Source organism: Ahaetulla prasina, chromosome 1 (genome assembly GCF_028640845.1).
Source record: "Ahaetulla prasina isolate Xishuangbanna chromosome 1, ASM2864084v1, whole genome shotgun sequence".
NCBI lineage: Eukaryota > Metazoa > Chordata > Lepidosauria > Squamata > Colubridae > Ahaetulla > Ahaetulla prasina.
Genome location: NC_080539.1, coordinates 319,357,422 through 319,376,401, shown reverse-complemented (window position 1 = coordinate 319,376,401; position 18,980 = coordinate 319,357,422). Strand labels below are relative to the sequence as shown.

At 37.1% G+C, this 18,980-nt stretch overlaps 1 protein-coding gene across 2 annotated transcripts in view; it reads left to right on the top strand.

Annotated features, from left to right (window-relative positions):
• Positions 1–9,060, top strand: part of SEC23A (SEC23 homolog A, COPII coat complex component) — a 37,483-nt gene extending 28,423 nt beyond the window's left edge. The window contains exons 15-20 of one of the 2 annotated variants that reach the window (XM_058162301.1): positions 1,908–1,985; positions 2,983–3,144; positions 4,118–4,204; positions 5,237–5,392; positions 6,058–6,123; positions 7,365–9,060. In XM_058162301.1, coding sequence (XP_058018284.1) covers positions 1,908–1,985; positions 2,983–3,144; positions 4,118–4,204; positions 5,237–5,392; positions 6,058–6,123; positions 7,365–7,454 — 639 coding nt within the window. In that variant the 3' untranslated portion in view covers positions 7,455–9,060. The remainder of the gene's footprint in view (positions 1–1,907; positions 1,986–2,982; positions 3,145–4,117; positions 4,205–5,236; positions 5,393–6,057; positions 6,124–7,364) is intronic. The other variant, XM_058162302.1, reaches the window with a different exon arrangement.
• Positions 9,061–18,980: the final 9,920 nt, after the last annotated feature.

Below are 18,980 nucleotides of genomic sequence, written 5' to 3'. Positions count from 1 at the left end.
AGAATTGATAGAGTTTCTTTTCAGCAGGGTAACAATTTGGAAAGCCTATTTGAATATTTATGGATAATAAAAGTTTTTAGCTCACTTTTAGTTGATTAAACAATTCCTGTAATAGGGGTTTTCAGAGGTAAATCTTGAACTGGATTCAGATCTTTAAGCAGAGGCTTATTCCTGTTCCTGAATAATTGGTTAGTTTAGGAAGTGGTTTTTATTATTCCTTTCTTACCCATAATATATTTTAGGGCATAGAGAGCATCTTTAGAACACTCCAGCTCACTGATGGAGAATTAGCAAAAATCACCTCTCTCCTTTTCTCTGATTGTTGAATCAGAGATTTCTGCCTAGAGCTTTTCTTGGGCTATGAACAGAATGGTTTCTTTGAATCCAGTCTATTGGGATTAGACTAGTGTACATGGTAATAATGCTAATAATACTTAATGATGTGTAAAGAAGAGTATTTTGTTATTGTTAATCCTTTCCTCATTTGTATGCATGCAATAGTTCTTAAGTAGTAAAATATCTTGTTAAGAACAATTAGTTCTTACACTACTGCACATACTAGCAATATGCACATACTAACAATCCAACTTAATATGCTATTTATAAATTAGCAGTTGCGTTAACAATGACTTCAAATAGCTGTTGTGAGTCCAGTGGATTATGATCCTAGTAAAGAAGTAGGTATTTTTAATCTTGTTCATGCCAAACTGAGGCTTTCATTTTTCTTATTTGCCAGCAGGAAAGTTTCCACACATCTCAGGGCATGTTTTCTTCTACTATGAAGTAGGTTCTGAATTGGATCTTCTGTTAGCCTCTGTTACTTATCTTTAAGGAATATCCTGACTGCCACCTGCGACACTCTTTCCTACACCTGTGCTTTTTAATTTCTTTTATAGCAGAACATGTCCCTCTGCTAGGTCTGATGCAAATCCAATGCTTTAAAAATTCTAAAGCCATAGTTGGGAACAATAAATACCTGAAAAACCTGCTCACCATGTGATGAAAAATATTAGGAAAATTGACAGTTGGTTTTTAATCTGACATATTTTGTATAATAAAGTGTTAATGTAAGAAATAAAATACTTATTTGAAGGTGATTGCTACTTGTATAGTTATTAACAGAGTTTCTCGCCACATACCATATTTTTTGGAGTATAAGACGCACTGGAGTATAAGATGCAGCTTAGTTTTTGGGGAGGAAAATAGGAAATAGAAATCTGCCTATCAGGTATTCATCTGGCTAGCATCCTTAGTCTGGTCAGTTTCAGCACATTAGATTGCTGGTTTTGAGCGTGTGCATGCATTTTTTATCCCCCGCTTGGGGATAAAAAACAGTTTCTAAAGCACAGCTGAGAGGGAGCAGCAATGAGAAAAGTAGGCAAAGCACGGAGATCACTTTACTTGCTAGCACCTTGTTAGGGCTGAAAAAAAGCTTCTAAAACACATCTGAGAGTCAGAAGGAGCAGGCAAAGTGCAGATCGCTCCACTTGTTAGCACCTCCTTAGGGCTGAAAAAAAGCTTTGAAAAAACTACATTCAGAGTATAAGACACACCCAAATTTTCAGCCTCTTTTTTGGGGGGGGGGGAAGTGTGTCTTATACTCCGAAAAATACGGGGTATGTAAGTTGCGATAGTTTTCTTAGTTTCCCTATCATTGAAATAATACTTTATTGTCTGGAAATCATAGTTGTGAACATAATTGAAAGCAAAAAAGTAGCATACAAAATAGAGAAACTATTATTTAGAGATATTCCTGACTATTAAAGTTGATGTAATATTTATGGATACAGATTAACTCAAGCCTTAGTGCTTTTCTTAAATCTGATTTGCAGACTTTTTTATTTTACAACATAATAATATTAAAAATGCCATACTGAACACTTTGACTTTGTTTTTAAATCTTGCAGTGCCAGAAATTTGGAGAATATCATAAGGATGACCCAAATTCCTTCAGATTTTCAGAAACTTTCTCCCTTTACCCACAGGTGAGTAAGAATAAAGCATGATTACAGTCCGACAAAAACATGTTGTCAATGCAGAGTAGTTCATTTGAGCTACGTGACGCAGTGGTTAGAGTGCAGTACTGCAGGCTATTTCTGCTGCGTTAGCAGTTTGGCAGATCAAATCTCACCAGGCTCAAGATTGACTCAGCCTTCCATCCTTCCGAGGTCGGTAAAATGAGGACCCAGATTGTTGGGGGCAATATGCTGACTCTGTAAACCGCTTAAGAGAGGGCTGTAAAGCACTGTGAAACGGTATATAAGTCTAAATGCTATTGCTATTGCTATCTTATAACAAATTAGGAGTGAAATACAGTGGAAAATTATTGTGACTTGCATCTTGGAGATTTTGAGGCAAGCAACTCGGTTAATGGAAGTGGAAGTGCCTGTCTCCAGTCCTCTTTAAAAATGTTAGAGATGAGAAAGGCAAGGATTTAGAAAAAATTGATAGAGGCAACCAGGAGCAGTTCTAGAAAAGGCTGCCTGAAAAGGTTAAAAACAGTAGGTTACAACTCTGTGACATTTCAGTAAAACTGGATGTTGCTTATTTTGTACATGAGCTCCATTGGACTTTTTTGGGGGTGGTAGTGGTAATGGGATCTAAATCTCTGCAGAGAGGTTGCAGTTATAATAGAAATCAGAGTCTTACCAATCAGACTAGAAAAGCAAAGCTGTGTTTTTTCTCCTAAAGGATATTACTTGCTACTTTTCAAGATTTAATTGATTGTGTGTTATTTGTGAATACTGCTTGATTTCATTATGAACTAAAAGCTTCATTATATTTAAAAGTTTGATTATAAGATCTACGTACTGAGACAATATTACTTACTATATGCATTAATCTATACTGTAGCTGTTTCAAGAGGGGAGTCCAAAAACATTTCTCATTCAGTTAATTTTAGTGCACTGATCTGAATTTGATGCACAATGAGCTTAAACATTTGCTAAAATAGAGTTATGTTGGACTTGTTTTCTTTTGCAGTTTATGTTCCATTTAAGAAGATCTCCTTTCTTGCAAGTTTTCAATAACAGTCCTGATGAAAGTTCTTATTATCGCCATCATTTCATGCGTCAAGATCTGACTCAGTCACTTATAATGATTCAACCAATTCTTTATGCCTACTCTTTTAATGGACCTCCAGAGGTATAGCACATAGGGGGGAAAAAATCCAGGAGAACAGATTTTGCTTTATCCTATTTTTTTATGCATATGCTATTTTGTTACCAGGGCTCAGATTGAAATATATGTTAAACAGATCACATAAGTTTAGCATCAAAAACATGAAATAAAACAATTGAATATGTCTTAAATTTGTCACAAAATGGTAGACTCAACACTGATTGACAACAATTGAAAGTGAAATCCTTTTTGTTTGGAATAGGGATTTCTAATTACTAATCCTCTTCTTCCAAAATTTAATTTTGTGTAATGCAAAAGTGGAAAAATTCTTTATTGAAGATTGCTTTTTAATCATGTGCTAAATGCCATCAGATGGCTATTCAAAACTTGCTCTGGCCTGTAATTGCTTTTGCATGCTGTTCCCAAAAGTATGCTCCCATACTTTTGGGAACATACTGCTCCCATAGAGGAGCATACTGCTCTGTTTTTTCTGAAGAGAAGATCAGGAATTGCCACCAGGTAGTATTGGTTGGCAAAAACTTGGTTGGAGTTTCTTTGGAGTGGGGTGGCATTTAAATGTAGTACAATAAATAAATAAGCTACAGGATGAGAATTCACTACTTTTTCCACACACTTTTAAAATCACTTTTTAAAAAAAAGGTCTTATATATTTATGTTTATATACATGAGAGGTATGGAAACCTGTATAATTATTTAATGCTAAACAGAATGTAAGTGAGGGTTAATGCTACTGTAAAACGTATTGCCTACTGAATCAAGGTATCAAGGGATCCCAAAATATGGAATCATACACTTCATTGTTGCTGCTGTTATTGTTATTGAAACATACTTATAAGATTTGTGCTTAAGCTATAATTAAACAAAGAATACATTATAAATATTACTTTATTTCCTAACTAATTGGCACAAAACTGTCTTTAAACTTTTTTTACGGTTTCAAGTATATTTAATGAAACATATTTCCTCTTTATATTAGCCTGTTCTTTTAGACAGCAGCAGTATTCTGCCTGATCGCATACTTCTCATGGACACCTTTTTCCAAATTCTTATTTATCATGGAGAGGTAAGAGGAAATAATTTTTCTTTAGAAAAGTCTTTGAGTAGCAACTACAGCCAATATAAATTTTGTTATTTTTGAAATGGTACTCAGTCTCTGAGGAAATTTATCATTTAATCTGGGGAAAAAAGGAGCTCAGAAATCAGCAATGGGCAGGTTCAGAACCAGAAGTAGGCATGAAGTCCTTCTTTATCATCATCATCATCATCATCATTTTTTTCTTTTCTTTTCTTTTCCCTGCTATATCTGTATTCACTTCTGTTATCTTTTTCTTTGCCAGTGTGGAAGGAACTGGTTGATACGTATATTGGACTATAGAGTATTGTTACATGTCCTATAAATGGTTACATATGAGATTCTTTTTTTCCATTACTTTTTCTTTTCTTTGCACTTCTATCTTGCTTTTTGTCAGATTCTTTTTTTTTACTTTTTACTTTTAATATTAATTTTTATTCATTTTTAAATTTAATAAAAATATTAAAAAGAGATTTTGACAACTGATAAAAAAGTGTTATCTAGTATACTCAATAAAAATCTGCTATTAGTAGTAAGTTATTATTTTTTTAAAGTTTTGATCAATTTGAATTATCACATGGCATGTGTGGAAGTAGACAATTTATGATAGAAGTATATTATAGATACATGAATATTAAAAATTTATAACCACATTTCTTGAAAATATGAATGTATTATTTTTTGTTTTTAAGGATTTAATGAAATGCCATAATTATTGAGTTGCTCTTAATAAAAAAACGATTGCACCGCTAAAATTAATCAGTAGATAGTCTATTGTGGTATTATCCTCCAAGTACTCTTTCAGTGTTTATATTTGGTCTGTAGTTGTTATTTATTTGTTTTAATCCTATTTAATCTAAGTCCCTTTAGAATTGCCTGGTAATTGAAGCAGCATATGAATAATTGAATAATAATAATGGCAAAAATAATAATATTGATTTACCTTGATCTAGCAATCTTACTATTAAAACCAATTTATATTAAATTTTCACTAAACAGTGAATGTTGAATTGCTGTCTCTAGACTATAGCTCAGTGGCGCAAATCAGGCTATCAGGATATGCCAGAATATGAAAACTTTCGTCATTTGCTCCAAGCCCCAACTGATGATGCACAGGAAATACTTCATTCAAGATTTCCAATGCCACGATATATTGATACTGAACATGGAGGTAGTCAGGTAAGTTACTTTGATTTCTACCTAGGGGCTTGTCTGTTAAATAAAAAACAGATTAAAAAACAATCTGTTTTTTATTTAAACAGTAATATAGCTTTGGTAAGCTATATTTCATATAATTAAAGGGAGCATGATTGAGTATGTATTATCCTGCATGTTGAGCTTGGAAGAGACAGTCTTTCATATAATCAAAACATACAAAGAGTGGCTTTATTCCCAGTTGAGAACCACTTACAGAATATCCTGTAAATACTTTAATTTCTGTCATGCTTTCTCCAGTGCAGTATTGAAATAATGTGAAACCTCTAATGTATTGAAATAGCACATTGTTGCTCAAAGATGTAGTATTTGGTTATTAAAGAAGAACATTGGTATTTGGGGGTGTGCAGTTTTTTTGATATACATTAGTACTTAAGAGTAGTATATTTATATAAATAATAAGAGAGAAAACTGTTAATACTAGTATGCATTGATCTTGTTCTTCAATTCATAAGGAAATATATAGGTGAGGGCACAATGTATCATAAAGACTTACAGATTGTCACAAAGTCTCATACAAATGCAAATGCTATGAGAATTGACCTTGCTATAGGAATGGTGTACATGCTGTGATCGAAACCATTTTATCTGTTATTTAATAAAATTATATTTTTCTTGTTTCTTTCAAGGCCCGTTTTCTACTATCTAAAGTAAATCCATCTCAAACACATAATAATATGTATGCTTGGGGACAGGTAAGCTTTAGCATAATTAACCTGCATAATTAAAATATTATTTTTTGTGATAATATTTCTGAGCATCTTCAAATTAAGGACTAAAGATAGGTACTAAGATGGAGTGGTAAATTAACTACTTATTAAATTAAGAAAATATTGTATTAGTTTTTTCTAGAATTAGATATACATTTTTGATAGAAAGTCTTCTTTGAGACTTTTTAAGTAAGGCAAATCTTCAAAGTTATTAAAAGTGTAAATTTTTTAAAACTGCTTTTGTTTTCATCATTTAAGAATTTGATAAAACTATATTGGATATATTTATACTGTGTATATCTACTGAAAAACAGATTAATAGTTTTATTGCATTATAGATAGCTATTCTAATAGGTACAGACAGTCAAAAATGACTCACTTTTTTAGAAGACAGATTCATGAAATGAAAGAACAATGTACTCATGAACTAAACTGCAAAGCAAATGTGAGATTTGAATCCAAGATACGCAGCATCTGTTTTTAAATAGTTTTCTATTCTTACACATATTTTGCAAAAGGAAAATTTATTTAAGTGTTGAGAGTTATTTTAATGGGGAAACTAAATATAAGGTGTAAAGCATAAGATCAGAAATTCCAACAACAGATGTCTCTACCACAGAGCACAAAAAATGTCCATTCATTGATGGCAAACTGCTTAAGTTTAAAGGAATGAAACCCTGAGGCTAGGACGCATTCTTAGAAATAAGGATGTTGCTGCAAATCAGTGTTTGTTTTTCATTATGCTCACCTCACAATATTTTTAAATCTATAAAAAAATGACCAGGAGGGGCAGCATTCCTGACAGTGCCACATGTCTGAAGGAAGAATAGTTGCACATATGCAGCCCAACTGGGGACTCTCATTTTTCACAGCTTCTTTTGCTTCCTTGTAATAAATTTATGTGACACAAAGTCTTTATTATTTATTAAAAATATATATATAGTTGCCCATCTATCAAAAGGAAAACTGAGTGGTGAACAAAATAACACATTACATTAAAAACCACAGTTTAAAACAATACGCTGGTTAAGGCCCCAGTAAAATTTAACATCCATCCATGCCAGCTCTGTCAACATCCTAGTTTCACTGCCTGGGGAAAAGCCAGATATGCACTGCTTTTCTGAAGGCCAACAAAGCCAGGACTGTCTGTATCTCCGGGGAGAGGCTGTATCATAAGGCAGGCGCCCTGACAGAGAAGGCTGCTAACATCTTCCATTCTGTAATAGGAATCTGGAGCACCAATTCTTACAGATGATGTCAGTCTGCAGGTCTTCATGGATCATTTGAAGAAACTAGCTGTATCAAGTGCTGCTTGAAAAAAATGTGGAATTTTAGACATGCTGACAAGTTGAAACATTTTCACTTTATTATTCTTTGTATGTAATTGTAAAACGGAATGCCCAAGCTGCCTAACTACATCTTATAAAAATGTAATTTTCAAGAGAGAGTGTTTATTATCAAAGACCTAAGAACAAACATAATTTTGAAAAGTAAATGAAATAGGAATATTGAAAGAAATCTTTTAGGTTGCCTTAGTCCAGAGGTCTTCAAATTTGGCAGCTTTAAGACTTGTGAACAAGTCTTAAAGCTGTCAAGTTTGAAGACCTCTGCCTTAGTCCATTGATAACTAGCTTTTTAAAATATATTCTAATGGTGGAAAGTACCATTCTGGTTTGCACTGCAAAAATATGGCATAATCATGCTTATACCTTTTCACTAGCAGAAAAAAATTGATAAGATGCTACAAGTCCAACTTGATGATATCTGAAAATATTTATTTTCTCTGTTTAGCTATTCATGGATGTTTTAATAGTTTTGTTTTTCATTGTTTGGTAGATAAATTGTTTCTATATGAAGAAACCAAGCAAAGAGAGATTGAAAAAAAATTGTTATCCAGTTGTTATCCAGAGCTTATATTTTGATAGTCTTCTAGTGTCAATCTTGCTACAATTATTCAAACTCTCTAAAATTGAATGAGTTCAAGAAAGGCAAATTAATATCCTATGCCTGTCGCAAATGTCTTTGCAGAAGAATACAAAAATTGTACTATAAATAAAAAAAATTGTCTGTTTCCCAAATATACTTTTTTTGTTATAATTATATAACAGTATAAAATTGTGTGTTCTTGTGCTATGTTTGTTTCTGTTTTGCTATTAAATTATATAAGTAGCAATTCTTTTCCAAACAGTATTACACACTACATGCCATAATGATTACAAATCTGATAATATTTAGCTTTGTTTTTTGAGAAAATCTATATTTACACACATGTACATATCTTTAATAAAGTTTTTTCCGTTTGAATACAGATTGGCTTGTTGAAGCTATTTCTATACCCAATATTTGATAAAGGTACAAAGGTATTCTTAAATATAGATATCAAGACATATCCTGTGGCCTTGCGTTATATATATTACAATGTGTGAGCTCCTTGGCCCCAAAATGAATATAAATTGAGCCTAAGGAGGAGTTTGACAATGCATTTCAAGAAACAACATCCTTTGCAACCTTGACTTAAGCATCCTTCATTTTGACTCCAGCAGAGAGAGAGAGAAGGCATTTGTACTTGATTGGGAAAGAATAAGTTTGCTTGATGGTTCCTCATTTTAGCTGGTCCTTATTAGAACTGTTATTTGAGATGAGTATCTATGAGGGTTGTCCCTCCCCCCCCAATGTAAAGGTGCAGGTCCAAGCTGTTGAAAAGCAGGTTAAAATATTTCAAATGGATGAAGCAGGCTGTGCTTCATTTTTATAAGTTGAAGTTAGTAAGTGAATATCAATACCCAAATTAATGTATTGTCAGGTCTTTAATGAGTAGAATGAGTCTTAGTAAATCAGCCAAAAAGTCTCTCTGGCTGAGCATTCTTTTTTCCATCTATGTGAAGCCTATAAGAACTTGAGCATGAATGCATGGATCTTAGTTGGACTTCGCCAACTTCCGGACCTCCGAACCTTTCGTCGCGAGCTTAAAACACACTTATTTATCTGCGCGGGACTAGATTAGATTTTAAAGTTATGGGTTTTAAGGGTTTTTTATTATTTATACTATTTTAAATTTGGGGCAATAGAATAAGTTTTTTAATTGTTTTTTAATCTGTATTTATATGTATTTTAACTGCCTGTGAACCGCCCTGAGTCCTTAGGGAGATAGGGCGGTATATAAATTTGAAAAATAAATAAATAAATAGTAAAAACTTCTGTGATCACAAAAAAAGACACATTTTTACTGATTTAACTACCACAGTTTCTTGATCATTTTATGCCAGTCTAGCTGTGGTATTACTTTTTTTAAAGTTTAGTTTTCACAGTTTAAACTAAGATTTGTTTTATAGGTAGTTTGCTTGAACAAATTCCATCTATTTTATGAAACAGTCTACAGTTTTGCAGTTGAGTTACGAATATTGACACATTTTAACTATGGCTTGTGTCTGAGTCCAGAATGCTCTCCTATTTTTGGTTTTCTATCCCCAACACAATTCTTGCTAATTGACAGACATGTTCATACACAAAACAGGCAAAAATCAATTAGATGAACAGAAAATACTTTGAACATGCATGCAAATTTGTGTTTCATAGGTTAGGATCTTTGAGATGCCATCAGTGGTAACAGCAATTGATAGCAAGCTTGCTAAACTACAGTCATTTTGCTGATATAGAAGGGTAATTCTGGTTTGTTGAATAACACATTTAAAATAATTTTTGGTGCCAAGTTATTTGCATATATAGCCAATGTATTATTTTAATTTTGTTTCCCTGTTAATGTATCTGCTGTTTTAGTGCTCGCTTCTCATGTTACACTCTTTTTTAGTACTATCCCTTTCAATTTTAGCCACTCGAAATAATTTGGAGCCATCTCCTAACTAGCAAGGCTTCTGTTAATTCTGTGAATCTTCACAGCTGGACTGGGAGTGTTGATAGAAGAGGCTGTAGTTTGCTGACTTTGGGTGGTAGCAAGCTGAATTCCTATGCAAGACCTGCAGCTACCCCAGTGCTGTGCAGAGTCCCTTGGAGCCTATTATTCTCTCCCACTCCCATCTTGGAAAGATTTGGCAGTCTGGGTCAGGTATTATCCATAAGCAAATAATGTGCAGCTGTATATCTCAATCCATGATTGATCAAACAATGTTCTCTCCTGGTGCCTGGAGGTTTGTAGAGTGGATGGGGAGGAACAGACTTAGACTCAGACTGAATGTTTGGATTTAATAAGCTTCTATTTCCAGGGATTTTCCAAAATTATTCTGGATAGTAGCATTTCAGGGATTCTATTATCTCAGGCAGAATTTGTATATAATTTTGGTGTTCTGGACTTTCTGCTCTTGCTTAGTAAGCAAATGGCAGCTGTGCCAGGGTGCCTTTGCTCAGTGATGTTTGATGTTCCAATTATGGCTTCTGGATTGGGAAGTCTGTTTATGCCTTAATCATCTTTTGTTTGGACTAATGTATTCTTGATGATCACCTGGGAAGAATAGCTGATCTAAAATGAAACAGTACAATGAATAATGGGAATGTGTCATTTTGCTACATTTCTATTTTACAAGCTGCATTGGTTACTAATTGGCTTTCAGATATAATTCAATATGTTGATTGTCATTAATAAAGCCCTTCATAGCTTGGGCCTTACATACCTAAGAGAATACCTTTTATTTGTTTCTGTTCATCTGGTAAGATCCCACAGGGTCAGCATGGTCCAGTACCAAAAATGATAATTGCTCAGCCTTTTTTGAAAGGGTAAATGCAGTGATTAACTCCTTGGGTGTTCCCGATTTTTCCTTCTACTGCTTAGGTTTATAGCTCTCCAACTTCCTCTTATAAAATCATTTGTTCCACCTCTTATCTCTGTAGACTAGGCTCACTGTCTAATAATCCACCAGGCCTTGAAGATTCAAGCCATTTTACTGAGCTCCTAGTGCCAGTGAGATTGGCAAACATTGTTCTAGAAAGCTTAGATAAGACTCCTGCAGCTTTCCTATAGGACTGTCCAAAGGTATATAACGAATTGCAACAGTCGTGCTTCATGCAAGGCCATCAGGGGTGTCAAACTCACAGCGTCATGGCGGCATCATGTGGCGTATCGGGACTTTTCCCCCCTTCGTTAAACTGGGTGTGGCCATCAGGGGTGTCAAATTCACAACGTCATGGCGGCATCACGTGACGTATCGGGATTTCCCCCCCCTTCATTAAACCAGGTGTGGGCGTGGCCAGTGCATGACGCATCCGGCCTGCAGGCTGGGAGTTTGACAGCCCTGGTTTAGCAGATCTTGCTCATGTGACTTTCATTTTCATAGAGACAAAATGTTGTCCAAGGGGTCGCGAAGGGTTGGACACGACTTCAAAACTAACAACAACAACAGCAACAACAACACAAAGACTGGCCATCTGAAGAGAAAATTTGTTTTCTCTACTACAACAATTCCTAAAAGGAGTCTCTGAAGACATCAAGCAAAATATTTGGGAGAACAATGAGGAGTAGGAAATCAACATTACTATGGTAGACAGAGGTGCTTGTGAAGTCCCCAGCTTTTTATGTACTTTGTGGCAATACAGTAAAGCAGAGCTCATCCAAATTTAAGCTATGGAGCTAAATTATCATACAAACACAGAGCTTGATTATAGCAACAGCAATGAGGGTATGAAGACTACAGAAGATGTATCTTTTGAATTACTTTATTGATGTCATGTACTCTTTACATTTCAGAGTCATTGTTGAACTTTTTTGGCAGTGTAAATAAGCTTCAGTCTGCTTCTAATTACCTTACCTTCAAGCAGACTTCTGTGTTAGTATCATGGTGCTGTTACGATGAGGGTCTCATTTTCTCCAGCTTGTGATTTTGTATCTTAATTTGTGGCCTTATTATTTCCATGTAAGATTACATGGTGCAGCTCTAATTAGTGGATACTTTGTAAATAAATTGTCTGGGAAATGAGATATAAATTAAGGTTTAATGTAATTAAAGTTAGTTTTGTCTTAATCAGCTTTAACTTTTTTCCATTCATTGCAATATGTTTTGTTTTTTCTAAATCATTATTTCAAACTACTACCATTATTACAGTAGAACAAACATGGTACTGTATGCACTCACAAGATTATAGTTTTCATTCCCATAATGCATATTTTAACATGCAGGTTGTCTATAAAAAAAGTGTAGCAAATTAATGTGCAACATTTATTGTTGAAAATAAACACTATGGAAACAGAGAACATTAAAATAGTGCGATATCCACATTCAAACATTGTTTTTTAATTCAAGCAACAGTTTACAAAATGGTTACAAAATATTCAAGATTCTAAAAACTCTTCATCAGACACGATAATTAAAAGTCCAGAAAAAAGATGTACAATATCCATTTTGTGGATAGGCCACAAGAGGCCACCAGGAATGAAATGTAATTCAAAGGAAATGTTTTCTTTTTACTGAATATTGCTAGAATGCAAATTTTTCTAAAATGCATATCATACTGTAGAATTGTAGAAAGACAAGACACTCAAATTGAGCTTTAGTTCAACTTTATTCCTAGTGATCTACAGAATAATTAAATAAAATTTATATTTTATTTTGTTTTATTAAATAAAATTTGATAATTTCCCCTTTAATAATGCTTTCCATCAACCTAGAACAATGAGTAAACAAAGTAACCTGATATTTCCTGCCTCATTTTATTCTATTTTATTTATTTCATTCCCCTTTTATTTTACTGCAGTAGCCTATTTCAACTATCATTACTGCCCTCTGAAGATAATTAAATTCTCATAACATCCTGAGCATCTTGGAATTTAATTTATATCTGTAAGAAAAGGTGACAGAATAAAGAAAAAAAATAATAAAAGAACAAGCCTACTTTTAGACTTCACCTAACTAACAGAGCAGCCCAACATCAACCAGGCAAGAAATTCATGAGTACAACTAACAGCAAAACAAATCTTATTTCCTTTATTTACACCTTAAACAGATATGACATCCTGAATTGGGATTTGGAAATAGAACTAGAAAAATAACAATTTACAGCTCTCTTCAGGAGGAATTAAGCCATCAGAAGGAATCCCGCCCTTCAGGAGGAATTAAGCCATCAGAAGGAATCCCGCCCGTCTGAAATAGCTGTTATTTCTCCAATAAATTTATCCCCAGTGCCAGATGAACAAGTTAAGCAAGGAAATAAAGTAAATCCCTTTAAAGCAATTTACAACAGACCTGATGGCCAGCGTCTGTTTACTGACTGCACAAACAATATTTTATATCTTTGAATATTCAACAATTATAAATGGAAGTTTGGAGGCTCTAAAAATAGCTTTTGGAAACTCTGTGCTAAATAATGCAGACAAATTAGCAGCTCTCAAGCTCAATACACTGGCACTAGGAATGAATTTGAAAGCAAATTAAGATAAGTAAAAAGGAAAAACACAAGGAGACATTCGGGTAATGGATCCCATAAAAGTGACAAACCTAAATAAGCATAATTGATTACTTCAAACCAGGGGTGAAATGCTCCCGGTTCGGACCGGATCCCGTGATCTGGTAGGGATGGGGGCAGGTAGTTCGGAGAACCGGTAGCAAAAATCCCTGCTCCCCCCACTGTCCACCCCTGGCTGTTCCTCTTCTCTGTCCCTAAAGTGCTTGGTGGTGATATAGCTGCAAACTGTCGTGGCACTTCAAAGGGCCGCACTACAGCTGATTAGCGCTGTAGGCAGCTAGTAGACCGGTGCCTCTATTTTTAAAGAAGGTAGACCAGGGCCTGTCAGTAACAGGCAATTGGTAGACCAGGATCTGCTTTTAAAGAAGGTAGACCGGGGCCTCTCAGTAAAAAGCAATTGGTAGACTGGGGTCTCTATTTTTAAAGAAGGTAGACCGATGCCTCCCAAGTTTTGTATACTTTATTATTTATTATTATTGACCATGCCCATTCAGTCACCTGACCAAGCCACACCCACCAATTAAGCCACGCTCACAGAACCAGTAGGGAAAATTTTTAGATTTCACCCCTGCTTCAAACGGTTTTCAGAAGCCTTATGGATTGCATGATGGAATTAACAGTGGCCTTTGGCTTACCAGGTAAGTTATTAATCTTATCATTTAGTTCTCTTTTCCGATGTCAACACCATAAAATTGACTTAAATGCTATTAAAGGGCTTCTCAATGTAACAGAATACAAAAGGATTTGCCTTGACCATTCCACAATTCCCCAAGAGCTGCTTAAAATGGAATTTTTTTAGAGATATCTTCTGTGAGTATTTCATAATGAGAAAAAGGAGAGCTCAACTCAATACACCACTCTGAGCTGAGTCTGTCTTGCCTAATGTCAAGGACAGGGTAGCAAATGATGAAAAATGATGGCAGTCTAGAATTACCAGCATTCTTGACAAGACACTTTGTCAGTAATGATCCTGAGATTACACGAGGAAAGACTGTCACAGATCAAGCACTAGAATTAATTACCGTATATACTCGAGTATAAGCCGAGTTTTTCAGCACGTTTTTTGTGCTGAAAAACGTCCCCTCAGCTTATACTCGGGTCTATACGGCTTATACTCGAGTTATTTTTTTTAAGCCTCGCTTATACTCGGGTCTATCGGCTTATACTGAGTTTTTCTTTTTCACATTTTACGGACGGAAGCCCTGCCGGTGCAGTGAGAGGCGGGCGGGGAGCCGCCAGCCTTCTCAGCTGAGGAGGAGGTTTCCCCAACGTAGGTGCCTCATTTCCCACCCTCGGCTTATACTCGAGTCCCCAGTTTACCCCAGTTTTTGGGGTAAAATTGGGGACCTCGGCTTATACTCGGATCGGCTTATATTCGAGTATATACGGTACTTCTTTGAAGCCTTACCAATAGTGAATAAGAAGCAATAACAAAAAGATTCCATTAATGTACACTGCTGATGGGGTAGCAGCCAAAACTAATAATTCAAATGCCCCACTAACAGCTGAAAATTGGAGATTCTTAAGATCTGAAACACTTCAGGTGAATTATCAGAAGATTCAAGATTTTAAAAAGAAGACACAACACCTTAACATACATCAACCAAGGTCCACAGTCCATGAATGTATCAAAAATAGAAGGCCAGATAATCTTTGATTCCAGTTTGTTGCATAGTTTTTCATCCCTCATAGTTGCTATATCAGTCCCATAATAGGAAAAAGTAGGAATGGCTAACATGGTGCCATTAGTATGGAGCTATCAAATGCTTTAGGAATAAGTTGAACATCTGAGTGAAAATAGTTTTCCATTAACCTCAGTAGAAGAGATGAGTCACAGCAAACCTAATTTTCTCTGCATACTTGTAGATTTTCTGGTTTCTGCAATGAGTAAAGAAAGTGTTGGAATTGTATGTGCAACTCCTGTGGCCACAAGGAATGATTGTGCAGTTGGATATAGTTTTCTTAAAACTTTCATTTAGAATTCTATCAGGTATAAACATTAGGGAAAATGGGATAATAAAAAGCAAAGCCACTTAAATTGAGCTTGACTCTTGGTTTCCAGATAGACATGTCCAGTGACTACATGGACACATCCACCTACACTTTTATCAATAATACCAGTAATGCTATTTTCTTCTAGACTTTTAACAAATTTCCCTGTAAAACTGCAGCTCTGCAATTTACCATGATTCTCCTGTTCAAATGCAACTAAATCCAATCTTGTGAGATCAGACAACTGGTGTTATTACCCTCTTTGGAGGTGAAGGAGGAGAGAGATAGAGTTGCATCTGTGTGTATGAAGAAATAAAGCATATCTGGCTAGTTTCTTGAATGTTAATGATCCATATTGATGGCACTTAGTTTATCATGCAATCAAATCTATACAGATGTTATTTTGCTAAATTCATTTTACAACCTGCAGGTGGCATTATTTCAGTGTTTTAAGCTAAATGTAACATTTTGATGATTTTCATGTAAGTTTGATAATGGCATTTACTTTGCACTGAAGCCAGAGCAATCAGGAAGCAAAGAGATGGCATTTTCAAGCAAATTATACATCCAGATAAACAGTCTAAACAGGCTGCAAGTTTGGTTGGAAACTAATCAAGGAGAGAGAAACAACTTAGAACTAAGGAGAAATTTCCTAACATTTAGAACAGGGGTGTCTAAACTACGGCCCGCGGGCCAACTGCGGCCCGCGGGTCAGTTTTTATTGGCCCGCAGCAAATTCTGGAAGTATAATTTAATATGGCCCTTTTAAGGCTGCTCGGCTCCTCCCATGGGCGGGAATAAGGAAGGGAGGGGGCAGAGGAGGCGGGGAGCGGGAAAGAGGCTGCTGGCCGTGCCTGCGCCCAGCAGTTCTACCCTCGCCTTCCTCGGGCCGCCTGGCGAGGCTCCTCGCGCCTCCCCATGTCGGACACGCGTGGCGGCAGTGACAGCCATCGAGAAACAGGTGAGGAGGCGGCAAGCGCGAAAGAGGCTGCTGGCCGTGCCCGGCCCAGCAGTTCTATCCTCGCCTTCCTCGGGCAGGGAATAACGAAGGGAGGAGGAGGCGGCGGCAAGCACGAAGAGGCTGCTGGCGTGCCCGGCCCAGCAGTTCTATCCTCGCCTTCCTCGGGCAGGGAATAACGAAGGGAGGGGGGGAGGAGGCGGCGGCAAGCGCGAAAGAGGCTGCTGGCCGTGCCCGGCCCAGCAGTTCTATCCTCGCCCTCCTCGGGCAGGGAATAACGAAGGGAGGGGGGGAGGAGGCGGCGGCAAGCGCGAAAGAGGCTGCTGGCCGTGCCCGGCCCAGCAGTTCTATCCTCGCCTTCCTTGGGCCGCCTGGTGAGGCTCCTCGCGCCTCCACCCCTTGGGCAGGGAATAACGAAGGGAGTTTCAAGTTCATACCAAATACAAAACAAAAGCCAAGATCAGGGGTGTCCAAACTTGGTCTCTTTAAGACTTGTGGACTTCAGTTCCCAGAGTTCCTCAGCCAGCTTTGCTGGCTGAGGGACTCTGGGAGTTGAAGTCCACAAGTCTTAAGGACCAAGTTTGACACCCCTGGCCAAGATGAATGAATATGAAACATTTTCCCCCCTTAAATGAAGATGATATCCACATATTGTTGCTTTTTAGTAGACTGACTGTATCCATCTGTATTGTAATGTCCCAGGTTTTCAGGCCTCTAATATAGTCCTAAATATTTACCACGAGTCATCAGAAATGCCAGCACCAAGAAACGCAAGATAGCAAGTGAGTGTAGAAGATTTCAAACACGGTGGGAAAATGAATATTTCTTTAAAGAAATCAACGGAAAGTGTGTCTGTTTGATTTGCAATGAAGATGTTGCCGTGATGAAAGAGTATAATGTCCGTCGGCACTATGAGACCAAGCATCAGAGCTACGCATCGTACACAGGTGCCAAACGAGCACAGAAATTCAAGCAAATGGCAGCTAGCCTGCAAGCTCAACAACAGTTTTTATTTCGTGCTAACAAAATACAGGAAAACGCCACAGCAGCAAGCTATGAAGTCGCAAAACTTATTGCCCAGCATGGCAAACCGTTCTCAGACGGTGATTTCATAAAGCAGCGCCTCATCAAAGTCACAGAAGTAATGTGCCCGGAAAAAGTGCAGGATTTCAACAATGTGACCTTATCCAGAAATACAGTGGTGCGGAGAATCGAGGACTTGTCAGCTAACCTGAAACTTCAGCTGAGAGAAAGCTTGTGCTTTTGATTTTTACTCGATAGCATGCGATGAGAGCACAGACGCCACAGACACCGCACAGCTTTTAATTTTTTTGCGGGGAGTCGATGATAATTTTTGCTGTACGGAGGAGCTGCTTGATATGATGAGCCTAAAAGGCACAACGACAGGTGGAAATATTTTTGACGCTGTGTCAGAGGCAGTTGAAAAGATGGGGCTTAAATGGGACAAGCTCTGTGGAGTAACAACGGATGGAGCTCCGGCCATGACGGAATGACATTGCTCCGGCAAAGGAATGGCATCCATGGTGTGCGTCAAGGTAAAAGAGAGCGGAGGTGAGGCTGTTAGGATGCACTGTATAATCCACCAAGAAGCACTGTGTGCCAAGACTGTGCAGCTGGGCAATGTGATGAACACTGTTGTAAAAACTGTCAACATAATTCGAGCTAGAGGACTGTACCACAGGAATTTCAAGCTTTCTTATCTGACGTGGATGCTGAATACGGGGATGTACTCTACCACTCTGATGTGCGCTGGCTCAGCCGTGGCTCTGTGCTGCAGCGGTTTTATTCGCTGAGATCAGAAATCGACAATTTTTTGAAAGAGAAGGACCGACCTCTTCATGAACTGAGTGACCCTCTGTGGCTGGCAGACCTGGCATTTTTAGTTGATCTTACTCATCATCTGAATACACTGAACAAGAACCTACAAGGCAAAGAACAGCTGGTATCACACCTGTATGCGCACATGAAAGCCTTCTGTGTAAAGCTCCGCCTGTTTGAGACACAACTACGAAGCTTTAATGCTGTACACTTCCCTCGCTGTCTGAAATCAAGTCTGCTTTTCCAAAGGCAGACCTTTCTGCTAAAAAGGAGAAATATGTTTCTGTAATTACATCTCTCGTGACAGAATTCAACCAGCGTTTTCAAGATTTTTCTGTCATTGAAAAACAAATCAAGCTGTTCTCGACCCCCTTCCTGGTGGATGCAGAAGAAGTGGAGGAGAGTCTGCAGTTAGAACTGATTGAAATGCAATGTGATGATTCTCTGAAGAGTCAACATCAGCTTCACTCCTCCTGACTTCTATCAGAATTTGGATCATGCCAAGTTTCCTCTGATGAGGCGCCATGCAAAGAATGATGAGCCTGTTCGCTCAACATACATATGTGAACAAACATTTTCTCTGTTAAATCAGAACAAAAGCAGACTGAGATCCAGAATGACTGATAGCCATCTCTGTGAAGTCCTT